Source organism: Rattus norvegicus, chromosome 16, assembly GCF_036323735.1.
Source record: "Rattus norvegicus strain BN/NHsdMcwi chromosome 16, GRCr8, whole genome shotgun sequence".
Classification (NCBI taxonomy): Eukaryota; Metazoa; Chordata; class Mammalia; order Rodentia; family Muridae; genus Rattus; species Rattus norvegicus.
In genome coordinates, this window is record NC_086034.1 from 59,435,215 (window position 1) to 59,449,902 (window position 14,688).

The 14,688-nt window shown below is 36.9% G+C and overlaps 1 protein-coding gene across 3 annotated transcripts in view; it reads left to right on the plus strand.

The window, feature by feature from the left end:
- Positions 1–14,688, plus strand: part of Msr1 (macrophage scavenger receptor 1) — an 85,821-nt gene that overhangs the window by 13,965 nt on the left and 57,168 nt on the right. For all 3 annotated transcript variants that reach the window (XM_039094773.2, NM_001191939.2, NM_001411777.1), the window contains exons 2-4: positions 2,304–2,409; positions 3,877–3,990; positions 12,187–12,596. In XM_039094773.2, coding sequence (XP_038950701.1) covers positions 2,304–2,409; positions 3,877–3,990; positions 12,187–12,596 — 630 coding nt within the window. The remainder of the gene's footprint in view (positions 1–2,303; positions 2,410–3,876; positions 3,991–12,186; positions 12,597–14,688) is intronic.

The following is a 14,688-nucleotide window of genomic DNA, read 5'->3' on the forward strand; positions in this document are numbered from 1 at the left end:
CCCCTTCCGGTAGCTTCAGTGCACCAGGGTTCCAGATGGTCTTTGGCTTTTTCCTCTGGCGTCCGAGATGTGTGTGCAGGGAGCAGTCTCTTCTGGTTTCCCAGGCTTGTCTGCCTCTCTGAAGGTTTAGCTCTCCCTCCCACGGGATTTGGGTGCAGAGAACTGTTTATCCGGTCTGTTTCTTTCAGGTTCCGGCGGTGTCTCCTATATTTATTTATTTATTCATTTATTTCATAATTAGAATTTAGCCTGGAACTTGGCACGTGCTTTGTAAATGTTTCCCCACTGACATATTCTTGGTCATAATTAAATTGGTGAAATCTAAAAGTGTAAGAATTAGTGAGCACTGTGTGATATTTTAGTGTATCACATGCATTGTGTCGTATGAAAGTAATGTTTAACATTTTGTTTTGTTGAAACCTTTCAAGATTCTCTTTGCTACCTTTTGAATTTGTAGTGCGATGCTGTCACGTGTGGTCACCTGACTGTGCACTGCCAGACCAGACTCTTTGCTTCTCTCATAGATGAGTTAGTACCTATCCAACTAGAATTGTAAATTATTGACCCTCTCAGTTCAAGTATCAGGAAGTCTGACATTGTAGCCCATTGAGCTCTTTATGAAGACACTCAAGGCCTTTGATACCCATCAAGAGACATAAAAGCATAGATTGCTCAGTAGAATGTTGACTGAACTTGAATAACAAAAAAGCAGATTTATGTTGTGGAATACAAGAGCCTAAAAACAACCAGAAAGAGTGGGGGAGAGAGAAGGAAAGAAGAGGAGAGGGGAGGAAAGGATCAAGAGATGGCATGACGGAAGGGAAGGAAAGAACAGTAACTTTTGCCTGGTTTAGGGACCATTTCCTCCTACAGGATTGCTTGATCCAGCCTCCATATGCAGGTATGTGTCTAGTCTTATAGTAACTCATGATCCTCTGTTCAGTTGATATCCCTGAGAGATCTGCTTTTTGATGAAGGGAGAGAAAGAATTGATCCAGGCAAGAGGGGAGGTGTAGGTGGCAGGTAATGGGAGGAGAGACGCTAAGAAGTATATGAAAGAAGAATAAATTAATTAATGAAGTAAAAGCGACAATAATCAAAAAACTTACTTTTTTCCTGTGAATTTAAATCTAGTGACTTTATCTTTCTAAACTGATAAGCAGACGCCTTGGCAAGGAAATCTGGCTCACTAAGCTATATTTAATAAATTCAGTCCAAAAAGTCACCGGAAATGTTTGTTCCAAACATGTATAACTACTTGTTCCAAGGGAAAGGCATGCTTTCTCTCCAGCTGGTTACTTTTTGTCACTTGGTATTTTTTTGTTTGTTTGTTTGTTTGTTTGTTTATTAGAAAGGTAAGACTCCACCTCACATGCAAAGGCCACACATCTGTAAACACAGACGGCTCTCTACAGAGAACAAGATAGCAATGAGACCTCAAGAACATGACCTTTTAGGGCTCGAGACCCCAAAAGTACAACAATGCCAAGCGGGAGGGGAACACCCATAAGGAAGGGGAGGGGGGAGGGGGATGTTTGCCCGGAAACCGGGAAAGGGAATAACACTCGAAATGTATATAAGAAATACTCAAGTTAATAAAAAAAATAAATAAATAAATAAATAAATAAATAAAATTATATTTTTAATTTAAAAAAAAATATAATGTCTCAGAAACATATGCCAAGATGTGAACCTTTAAAATACCTAATTAAAATTACACTGGGAGCAGGAAAAAAAAAAAAAAAAGAACATGACCTTTTAAATCTGTTTTCCACGGATTTGCAGTGTATGTGTGAGTGTGTGTTTGTGTTCATGTGAGTGCCTGGGGGAGGTGCAACTGAACTTAGGTGTAGTTGTATGTGGAGACCCAGAATCAATGCAGTATATTTTCTTCTATTGCTTTGCTCCATATATTTTGAGACTCTATCTCTCACAATGCTCTAGACTCATAACAGTTGGCCAGAGCACTGCTGGAGATGCTCCTGTCTCCATTTCCAAGCACCAGGGCTTCACCACTTGTAACTTCTCAGGGAGTGCTTGGCATTCAAACTCAGGGATTCACGCTTCAGTAGCAGGCATCCCATTGGCATCTATCTCTCTAGTTCCATAAATATGTTCTTTTAAAAATTTAAATAGGAAGTCATGAGAAAGACTAATATAGTGCTCTATATGATCTGCATATTTAATTTAGCCACTTGGCTTGCTAAAATTGAATCTTAATGATAAACATCAACTTGTAACACCGTGAAAACCAACCTCAGAAACTTCATGTGGCATTCATGTATTCTGCATGTGTTTCATAGATGATAGAGAAACAGAGGCTCTGTCCTCCTGAACCGGAGGACGCTGACTGCTACTCAGAATCTGTGAAATTTGACGCACGTTCCATGACAGCATCCCTTCCTCACAGTAAGTAGACAATGACAGCATGACACAGGTAGCAGTTTGGGTGGCTTAAATCAGCAGAGATTTGTCTGTCTGCTTTTTTCCTCACAGTTCTCTGTCCCAGAAGTCTTAAATTAAGGTGTCCAAATGATCTCAGGTCATTTAAAGGCCATGTCTCTTCCCAGCTTCTGTTGGTTTCTGACAATTCTTGGTGGTCCTGGCATTTAAGTACATCACTGCCACCTCTGCTTCCTGCTTCAAAGGGATTGATTATTTTCCTATGTAATCATATGCTCTTTCCTCTTCTTATAAAGATCTAACCATTATATCAGAACCAACTTCACACCACAAGACACTATTTACACTAGACTAATTTGCACTGACCCTGGTCCCAATTAAAATCATCATCATAGTTATCAAGGGCCAGCACTTCTTCATATCTTTTTGAGAGCTAAAATACCACTTGCAACAGATGAATCAGATGATGACAAGAACACAGAGGAACAATGTTCAGCACCATCTGGTCCATTTTAAGGTGACAGGACAGCCTACTATCCCTTGATGCCCGTATCTGAGAAGCTGGGTGGAGAGGGAAGAGTTTCAGGTGGAGGAACCAGCAAGCAAAACCTTCAAGGATCCTGCATGAGTTTATGTACATGAGTTCAAATCCCAGCCCTTAGATAAAACTCAGATGTGACGGTTTATATGTGTAATTCCCGTTTTGGAAAGGAAAAGACAGGAAGATCCCTGGGGAGTGTTGGGCAGTTGGTGTAACTGAATCTGGGATTTCCGGGTCCAGTAAGAGAACTTGTCTGAAAAATGAAGTGCAGGGGACAGGGTCAAGCAAACTTGGCTCTTTCAGAGGAACTGGGTTTGGTTCCTAGCACGCTCGTGTCAACTCATAACCATCAGTGACTCCAGCTCCAGGTGATCTGACCCCTGACTTCCACGTGCTCCAGACACACATGTGGTACACAAACAGGCCTCACATTTACTCAGCCTGCAATAGAGGCAATTTCAGCTTGTGTGTGTTAGGGGTTGTACTTTTAATCTTCCATGAGAGACCCTGTCTCAAATGTAAGGAGTGGAGAGCAATGGAGGAAGGCATCCAAGCACAGAAACCCATATGCCCACACAATAAATACATAATATACTACTTTTTCTTTGTGTGAGCATAGTCCCACTGCAGTCAACATGCCATTATAGGAATATATATTCTATGTAAATGCATGCCAAAGAGATAAGTACAATTGTTATTCTCTGATCTATCCACACAATATATAAATCATTTTGTCCCACTAAAATAATTGTATATTACATTCAAATCATGCAACATATACATATATAAAATCATATGTAATTGTGTTCTCTTACTTGTGTGACAAGCACTTTACCCACTGAATCTTGTCTCCTGCACCAATTACAAAGATTTAAATCAAAGTTTTTAAGAATAGTCTTGGATTTGTTCTGTTTTCTTTTGCTTTGTTTTAGACACTATAAATGGCTCCTCCGTTCAGGAGAAACTGAAGTCCTTCAAAGTTGCCCTCGTCGCTCTCTACCTCCTTGTGTTTGCAGTACTAATACCTGTTGTTGGAATAGTAACAGGTACCGTATCCCAGAATTTTGAAACTTCATTCATTTGCTTATTGTAAAACCAGAGTTATAGCAGCTGCGTTAGGGTACATCCATAGAGAAACTTCATGTGCAAAACTTTCCTAAGAATCAATCAATATACTGGAAACAGATTGTATAATATTAACAGAATTCAAACAGAATATAAGTGAGTAAAATAAAACTTTTGGCATAAAGAATATGGGCTGGGTTTATGTCCATCCCTCCTCTCTCTTTGTCCTTTCTCCAACTCCTCCCTTGTCCCTCCATTTTTCTCAAGGTCATTATATATTATTATGCAGACAGATAGCTAGAGATATACACATTTGTAAATGCTGCCCCTGGGTTTATTATGTGTTGCTCAAACGTATGTCCATTAGGTCTCCTCTGGAGATTGGATAACATCTTAGGGGACTCATCCCTGCAGATGATTGATTCTTTACCAGACGCCATTAACTGCCTACAGGTAGCTCTTCATCCCAGGGTAGGGCCTTGTGAGATTTATTCCATTTATACCAAAATGTCAATTGGTGTTATCATGTCCAGGTCTTTTCTAGTTGACCACGTTGTTGACATTTCATTAGAGCAGGTCCCAGACATACATAGAAGACACAACCTCAAATCTCCCAGTAGATATCCTGGTCCTCTGACTCGTCTTTCTGTCTTTCTCTTCTGTGATGTTCACTGAACCTCAGAGGTACAGGTTGTGTTGTCAGTGTATCAATTCGGGACAGGTACACCAAGTCCTTTCATCTCTAGATTTTGGAAAGTTTTGGATTTCTCTAATAATCTCAGTCCATGGAGGTGGGGGGGGGTCTTCTCTGATGAGATGTGAGAGTTATACTCACTGTTGACCATAGATAATAAGTGTTTAGGATGCAGTTTGAAATGTTATTGGTGTAGAGAAATGGCAGTAGTATGTTCTGTCATCTAGGTTTACAGTACTAAGTAGGCATCATGGATAAAGAGGGAATATTATCCCCACAAGTGGCAATCGTTTTTTAAATTATGTGTGACGTGTGTGTGTGTATGTGTGTGTGTGTGTGTGTGTGTGTGTGTGTGTGTATGCATATCTGTAATTTTAAGTAAACATAAAATAATGCATAGGACACATTTTCCTTTATTTAGATGTTGTTAACTTCTTTCAAAGTTTTACATATACCTTCTACACGCACTGTTAGACATGACTGAGAATACATTCTCTTCTTGCTTTTGCAAATGCTAATGAGTTTGAATTTTACACTGCAGTTGTTTGTTGCTGATCCATGTAAGTATAATTGAATTTTTATATTAAACTTCCTCTAATCTCTTTTTGTTTTGTTTGAAAGAAAGTGCTGATAACGCTTCAGACTATTTCAAAATTATATTACACTCCACAGTTTTGTAAACTTCTAGTGACGGGCAACAATGCTTCTGAAATTCCCGTTAGTTATGTAATAAAAATTTCCCCTAAAAGAGAATGAAGTTAACCATGGCTCTTTAGCATGTCTCCAGCATCTTCTAAAGCATGTGGAGAAAGTAGTACTCTTTCCAAAGTACTTGCCAATAGGAAAACAAGTATGGTAATTTACACTAACAATGTCTATCCCCAAACACAACATGCCTGTATTGCAGAAAGCTTTACATGCCAAGTGTGAAAAATTCATCATCACTACACCTTGTGAATATGTTTCACATGCTGCCATTTAAAACACAGAGCAATAATAACGCAGCAATATCCATTAGGATTTTTACAATATGACATGCTACTTGGGTTCAATGTGATGTTCTCCAGGATAATATTTCTCTAAGAAGTCTGTTTGAACTGGAGATAAACAATTTCAGATGAATGTTATTTGGTTTATTTGGTTGGTTTGGTTTGATTGTTCCTTGGTGGTTTTGTTACCGTCCTTGTTGTGGATATGTTGTATCCCCTTTCCCAGGCTGGCCTTCAATTTGCTTGTACCTAAGAATGACTGAATATTTGGTCTTCCTGACCCTACCCCTGATTGCTGAGGTTAGGGCATCAACACGTTTAGTTTACATGGTGCTGGAATTGAACTCAGGGTAACCTAAAAGCTAGCAAACCATTTTTATCAACGGAGCTACTTGCCCAAACAGACATATTGGATTTTAATTGATAATAAAAGTCCCTGGTCTTGCCATCCTTTTTTTTCTCTCTGTACTACCCACCCCCAATACTTTTCCAATATGCTCATCAAGAGACTAGCTTAGGAAAAGTTCATTTGAATGTGCATGCTAATCTGCCTAATAAAATGCTCTTAAATGTAAAACCAAAGTTCCTTTGTTAAGGGAAACTGGAGAGACTATCTCAAAACACATTAAAAATTCTACTCAGGAAGAAAAGCTAAGGAAATTAACAATTGTAAAACACAGCTATTGTTTTATCATTTTGCATCATTTGCTGTGCCCAAGCACTAGGCTATAAACTTTCAGTGGATCCTCTTAATACAGCCTTACAATTACCCTTTCAGCAGATGCCGTAATTATCTTCATTATCCACACTAGAAGACCGGAGCTCCTTAGTAATGGAGCATGTGTTTCCATCTATGACTTCTGTGTCTTAACCTCTCTTGTGCGCTGTCTCTCACTGCAATTTGGTCATGATAATAAAACATGATTGTCCAGGAAAAAACATCCATAAAAATAGAATTTTCATAATGTCAACTAAGAGAATATTTCTTTTTTTAAAAAAAGTTCCTGTTTTAGACATTAAAAACAGTGAAAACAAAAAGCCAAGCATAGCAACCAAAGCAAACAGTGAACAGACGACAGGTATTGAATAAAGAAAATAGAAGTTTCTAACAATATAGATTCCTCATTTCCTCATAAGCAAGGTTATATACATGTCATCGATATACCCGTGCTTATCTGTGGTGTGAAATAAATACTTGAATGCCGTGCTTTTGTTTGGTGTCAACAAATATACACCAGTTAGAATTCAGGCAAATTTCATCTCTTTTATGCAAACCACAGCCTACAAAACCTACCTCAAGGACTGTAGGCTTTGATAGTCTGTGATCAAGGGAGATAGAAGCCTGAATAGTCTCCTGACTTGTAATCAAGTTCAAAATTCCTAGGCTCTTGGGAAATATTACCATGTCAAATGATTGCTCTGGGATTGCCCAGTAACTGGTCTGTCTTTTTCTGCTTCCTAAAATTATCATAGGTACCTATTAGGACAGATAGGAAATAGAATGTTCCAATCTTATAAGTTAATACTTGTTCCAAATTCACCAGAATTTTAAGCAGAACTCATTGTGACTATCATGTACTCAGAACAGGTAATTGTTAATGCATTTATAACGCTTAGTACCAGATCACAATGACTCTCAAAGAGAGCTAAAATATACGAGAGCAAAAGATTATAGATGTAGACTGCTGAAAGTTATGGCACAACATATGAATTGGTAGCTGAGGTAAAATGAACATAAAACTTTCAAATTTAAAGTAGCTAGTCCGTGGAAAGTTGTTTTATTACTCTGGTGGCACACACTATATGGTACCTCTCTCAAGGAATGTGAAGTATTCCTGACAGAAAATAGCATCATAAGACTGGACCAGGATGAGAAGATACGTTATAGAACGGATGTGTATAAATTGTTACTGAAATACAAAATCCTTTCTCAGAATAATATAAATGTTGGATGGGAAAAGATATTACTAACACGAAAGAGTAAACACGAAGTGTCAGTCAAATATCACCAGCTCCCCAGGTATTTGCATAGAACATAAAAGTTTGCCTTCTTTCAATATAAAATAGAGATATCACAGAATGCTATCTCTCTGGGAAAAGATGAAAAAATGTGAACTTGTAAAAATATAGACTCAGTTATTCTTTTTAAATTTACTTCTGAGACTATAAAATAATTGTACACATTTTCCCTCTGTTTCCATCCTCCAAAACCTCTTAAATACACCTCCCCCACACCCCTTCAAATTAACGGATTCTTTTTAACTACTATTATCACATGTATATATTATATATATATACATGTATATATACATACACACATATATGTATGTATACATATATGTGTACATACACACATATCACATATGTTACATATGTGCATGTAATGTATGCATATATATGCATATAATAACAATAGTGACAGATCAATCTGAATAATGGTATTTGTGTGTATCTTTTCAGCATTGGCTGTTGACACTAGAAAAGAGTTGTTATGTTCTTCCCTGGGAATGATCACCTCTCCTGCTCCCAGCTTTTTCAGTTGCCTATAGTTCTTTGTGTAAGTTTTAGGTCTTGGGGACTTTTTTCTAATCCTTTCCAAACAGGTATACTAACTGTGGAAAAAAAAGTTTAAATATATGAATGTTTGGAGGCTTCTCATTAAAAAACAGTTAAGCTCTTGCTTTTTCTTGCTCTTGGTCTTACCCTCTTCTTCTTTGTCCCTTCTCTCCCCCCCCCCCCCCCAGTTCTCTCCCTGTGCTCATGGCTGGCCTCTACTTCTCTCTCTCTCTTTCTCTGCCCTACTATCCTCTTAAATACCTTCCTCATGCCCTGAATAGAGTCTATTTTATAAAACAAAACAAAACCCCACAGTTAATTGGTTATTGCTGTAATTTGGATTACAAGGTTCATGACGCATGCCCAGCAAGCCCTATAAAGCAAAGTCTCTAGCACTTGAGGTAGCCATTGATACAGAAAGTAAAGCAGGAGTTAGTTTCATTAATGATTAAGGAGACAGGAAGTTGTGTTTTAAAAATGAATAAAATGTCTTTGTTGTCAAAGCATGTATACCTTGTCAAATGAATATCATAGTTCATGTAACTTTTTACAAAATCAGGTCTCTTCTATCTATGCTGAAAAACATACTTATTTTACTATATGAAATAAAGGTTGTTTTCTTTTTTTAGTATAGATGAGAATTAATTCAGGGCATGGGATTCAGGGCATGGGGAGGAGTGTTAAGAGGGTAGTAGTGCAGAGAAGGGCAGAGAGAGAGAGAGAGAGAGAGAGAGAGAGAGAGAGAGAGAGAGAGGGAGGGAGAGAATGAGAGAGAGAGTAGAGAAGTAGAGAAATAGAAGAGTAGAACCTGGCCATGAGCACATGGAGAGAAGGGGCGAGGGGAATGGGGAGAGAAGGGACAAAGGGGGAAGAGGGTAAGAGCAAGAGAGCAAGAGTGATTGTCTTCAAAGTAAAACTCTGTGGTGAAGCAAATAGAGCACGGGTCTAAAAAAATAAAGTACAAACTACTGTGTTTACAAACATAACTCCCTTGAGAAGGAATGTTTGTATATTACACAATATACTAATCTATATTCTATTAATTGTAATTAATACATTTATACTATATAGTTATATAATTGTAATATAATTAATCAATATCAAATTGGAGACAATAAGATGACACATCAATCCTGAAACATCAAATGCTTCTGAATCTTGGGAAATAGTCTATATATTTTTTTATATATCTACTTGATGCTAATAATAGTACTAATATTCTATTTACACAGATGGTAAAATAGAAACATGAACATTAATAACTCATCCAACACTACTGCTTTTAAAAGGCAGAGCTATAAATGTTAATCCAGGCTAAATGAAGCAATGTTTGTCATGATTTTGAAACAGTTTTAAAAGTACTATTCATTTAAGTTGCTTATTGTTAAAGACAATAGTTTCCTTCCCAGTCAGTTTTGTTTATTTTTGAAATTGTAATTCATTACAGCATTTCTCCTTTCCCTTTCCTGCTTCCAAACCTTCTCATATATATATTCATCGTGGCTCTCCTTCTAACTTGTGGTCTCTTTTCCCATCAATTGTTCTTGAATATATATATATATATATTCGTGTATATACATATATATGAGAATACATATATATATAAGAAAATACATATATATGTGTATATATATATATATATATATATATATATCTCAATCCTATTAAAAAAGCCACAGTCAATGGAGTAATGCTGGGATCAAGAGAGGCGCCCCTTCCCTGGAAAGAACACCACAATTGGCTGTCCACTGTCAAATGGGCAGCCCTGAAAACATACATGCAATTAACTTTACATGGATTCAACAGGCTATATGACTGCAGAAAAACTTGCTCCTCATTCTGAATTTAGAAAATGTGGTGATCTATGGCAATAAATATACTTGTATGTCCAATGTATTGATGGGCTGAGAAATTAGAATGGCTGACACACAATAATTGTGGTCCTGTGATAGACCACACCAAAATTTTGTCATTGATTCATTACTAAATTTAATAAGCTAAAATCATAGAATAAGCACAGAGATATATTTTAAGTGAAAACATATAATAACATTCCTTGTTAATATAAACAATAATTAACTAGCAGATATTGCTTTCCCTGAGGATGGTGGCTACAAGGATTCTATAAGATATTCTTTTATATAACATTTTATAATCATTATATATTATATATATAATCTTTTATATTCATTTATATAATCATTAGAATTTTATTGATTCCAGCTGCCTGCAATGAGGTCTAAATATTTATTCGACCCAGTCTCAAGTACTGTTGTAACCAGTAGCATTTTTACATGGCTCAAGGAAACTAAACAAGGGCAGGTTAGATAACTGCCAGGAACAATCAAACTGACAAGCGAAGCATGGAGGAGGCTTTCAAAATCAACAGTTTGCTCCAGTGGAAACACAAATTTAAGTAGAAATTTCTGTTGTCTTATTTAATTCCTCAAAACATGGTAACACGAGTTACAACTAAGAAATGTAGGAGATTCATATGTAGCCATGTATTTAAATATTTCAGCTGTGTGAAGATGTACTGTTCCTGCTCTATGTTGTCATTTGTAGAGAATATTATGCCTCGGACTAATACGAACGTAAAAGGAGCATGCGGACAAGAATATATACATAGTTCCAATCTGTTAAGTTTCATCAAAGATATTACATTATTATAGAATAGTGGTAAGACATTTTAGTATTTACTTCATCTCATACGATTACGGCATATGTAATTTTATCTTTAAGCCCAATGTTTTTGTTTTCCTTCATTTTTATTTCATTGTATGCCATTCTGAAAGACTAATTAGCTCATTTAGAGAACATATAACCATTTGCAAACGTGTTTCCACCGCTCATTACAGTCCCCAAAATTCACTGAACAGAACAGTTAGTTATTCTTGAAGATGGCGTTCATCACAAGACTGCTTTTCAAAACATTGACTGCGTTACTGACTAAGTTACTAAGTTGGTAAGTAGAAACCAACTTAATTTGCAGTATTTCTAAGCAAATCTGGCAGATCCATAGTGGGAGAAAACTGACTGAGCAAATGTTTTTGAATAAAATTATTAAATTAAAAATTAAAAAGTGCTTATGACACTAAAATAAAAGATATTCTAGATTCTGTGATTCTGAGACTGGGAAGGCTACAACAGAAGGATCATGAGTTTGAGGTTAGAGTGGGCTGTATTACATCAAGGCCAAGCTAAGCTATACATTGAAGCACGACCTCAAAAACCGATTATTATAATAATAATGTTAATGAACACAAATATGATTTAATAAATGCACAATCAAACATTAGACTTTAGTTAACACCGATAATATATACGTTCAATTATTTTTTCATGTTTTCTGCTATGATTAAATATTTTACAACAGAAGAAAATGAGAACAATGCATTTTTTAAAGGAAACAAATTTATCTTTCCAATTTCATTTTAGGAAAATTAACTTGCTTAACTAAGGTGTCCATTTTTCTGGTATCTTCAGTGATGATTTAACAGGTTACTAATCCCTGTCATCAGTCTTTTGATTATTCTGTGTATTGATTTTGTAATTGTCATTCTAATATAAATAAGTCAAACAGGATAATTTCAGAAGAGGTGCTTAACATGAACTCATTTTCTATTAACAGTAAGTAGTCCATGGAGTAGGGCACAGTACGTTTCAGTCTGTCGAATTTTCTCTAATTGGCAAACAATGGCCAAGAAGACTAATAAGCAGCAATCAGAAAGACGGATCTATACTGGATTAAATTCTAACATAAAAATCATAGAGGTGACTAAGTGGTTTATAATAACATGCTGAGTCTAATCAATGAAGGCTAAATGCTTGATCTAAGCTAGTATATAGCATCCTATAGTAGGAGGGAGCGCAAAGACAGGAATGATGAACTCAAATGATATAGGCTAAAAGTGATTTATTTTTATTTAAACATTCAGCTCAGCTTGTGAATTGGGAAATGAAGAACTGCTTAGTGGGTTCAGCTAACACAAGTGATACATCGCAAACTCTGACTGGAAAAGAAAACACCAGTAAAGCAGAAATGGGATTTACAATTGCCATGGAACGCATGAAGGCCTTGGAGGAGAGAGTCCAAAGCATTTCAGACTCAAAAGCTGGCCTTCTAGACACAGACCGCTTCCAGAACTTCAGCATGGCAACCGACCAAAGACTTAATGATCTTCTTCTGCAGTTAAATTCCTTGATTTCATCAGTCCAGGAACATGGGGAGTCCCTGGATGCAATTTCCAAGTCCTTGCAGAGTCTGAATACAACACTGCTTGATGTCCAGGTCCATACAGAAACACTGAATGTCAAAGTCCGCGAATCTACAGCAAAGCAACAGGAGGTAAGCTTTGGAATACAATGGCATGGCTGCATTCTGGAACTAAATTCCATGGATATCTGTATACATTTGTGTTCATAAAAACAACCTTGCTGTTTTGGTCTTTATAATGCTTCCTGTTTATGTTTGCAGACTAACCATTTAGCACTGGACAACCAATTGATGTGTTTTTCCCTTTTCTGATCCCAGCTTTCCTCAGTTACCTATAGTCCTTTGTATAGGATTGAAGCCTTGTGTGCCTTTCTCTGTCCAGTTTGACCCATTCACTGTTGTCATCCACGTTCAGACCACATTTGAGCAGTCATGTTGGTTAGACTCTATGGACATAGCTTTTGATATTTCTCAGAGACATAATCTCACAGCAAACTCCTTGATAATTGCTCTTACTATCTTTCTTCCCTTTCTCCTTCAACATTCCCTAATCATTAAACACAGGAGTGTATATCCTTCAGAAGTGTACTCCACAACCTTGCATTTTGATTTGTTGTAGGTTTTCTATAGTGCTCTCCATCTGTTGCAGATGGAGAAATTTATATATATACATATATATATATACATATTTATATACACACCATATACACAATTTCTTAAAACATCTTCTTAAATGCATGCCAATTATAGAACAAAAATATACCCTTAATTATATTCTACCTAATGAAAATCTATTAAGTTTTTGACTAAGTGTAGACTAACAAAAAAGAATGTTTCACCTATTTTCAATTTGTAAGTTTAGATGTTCCCAAGGTTTGAAATTTATATGTTACTCCATTAATGCTACCACAAGACAATGACATCATCATGGGCAACCTGAACTTAAGGAGTTCAGATATTCTACTTCACAAACATTCTGAATTTCCATTGTCCATTAGTATCCATTACATTGTCTATAAGTATCTAAGCATATAACATATGATTGGGTTATTTAGGTGAACAATTTGGGTGGTTAAAAAGTGGTACTTAAAGAAGCACCTCTGGGAGTGAAGAATATAAACAAAATAAAAGTAGAATAGAGAAGAATAGAAATACAGGGATGAAATATCTGCTGTGAGTATAGACTTTTATTAAGTTGGAGGGAATGGATGAGAAAGCTGACACTTATTCTGTGTGGAAGCAGAACGAGAGGTCCATGCAGGTAGAATGTGGCATGAAGAATAAGACGGAGGGCAAACCTCACTTGATTTGGTAATGTGCTAGTTCCAGCAGAAATGATAGAATACCACACAGGTAAAGTATTGTAGCCAGAAGACCTAAGACTATGTTGAAGACCTAAGGAGTGATTTTTAGTTTGTACAGACTACACTTTTAATTTGGAGTAATTACAGAAGAAGGCACATGTTTGAAGAGAGCGAAAGTTCCAAAGCTGCGTTGCACGTGTTTTAAAGATAACTGGTCACCAAGACTTAGAAATGAAGTCAATGCAGGATGTGAGTGAATACGCACAGGATTGCCCAGAACATAAAATGAGGCTTTAATTCACATTGCTGGAGTTATTTTATTTGCCTTTAAATTTCCCCATCGTAGTGATGGGAGGATCATAATCAAGGCCTCTCCACAGGATAGTCAAGCACTCTATTTCTGCTGCTCTTCTTCTTGGAATCCTTATCCCACTGAGAAAATAAGCAAACTTAATGCGAGGTCGAATGAGTCAATGCTTTCTAAGAAACGGGACATTTCATGGGGCTTCATCATATTACCTGCCAAGGATAGGCTAGACATGGATTTGAGATAGTCTTCTCTCTTGTTCACATGGTTTCATTTGTTTCTTTCATTTTTATTGGATATTTTTTTTATTTACAACTCAAATGTTAACCCCCTTCCCAGTTTTCCCTCCACAAAACCCCTATCCCCTCTCTCCTCCCCCTGCCTTTATGAGGGCGCTCCCCAACCTGCCCATCCTGCCTCAGTGCCCTAGCATTCCCCTACCCTGGGTCATTGAGCCTCCACAGGACCAAGGGCCTCCCCTCCCACTGATGACAGATAAGGGACTCCTCTGCTACATATCCAGCTGGACTAATGATGGTAGTACATATCAGGAATCCCAGCACTGAGAAAGTAGGGGAAGAACCAGGAGTGAAAGATTACACTTAGCTAAATA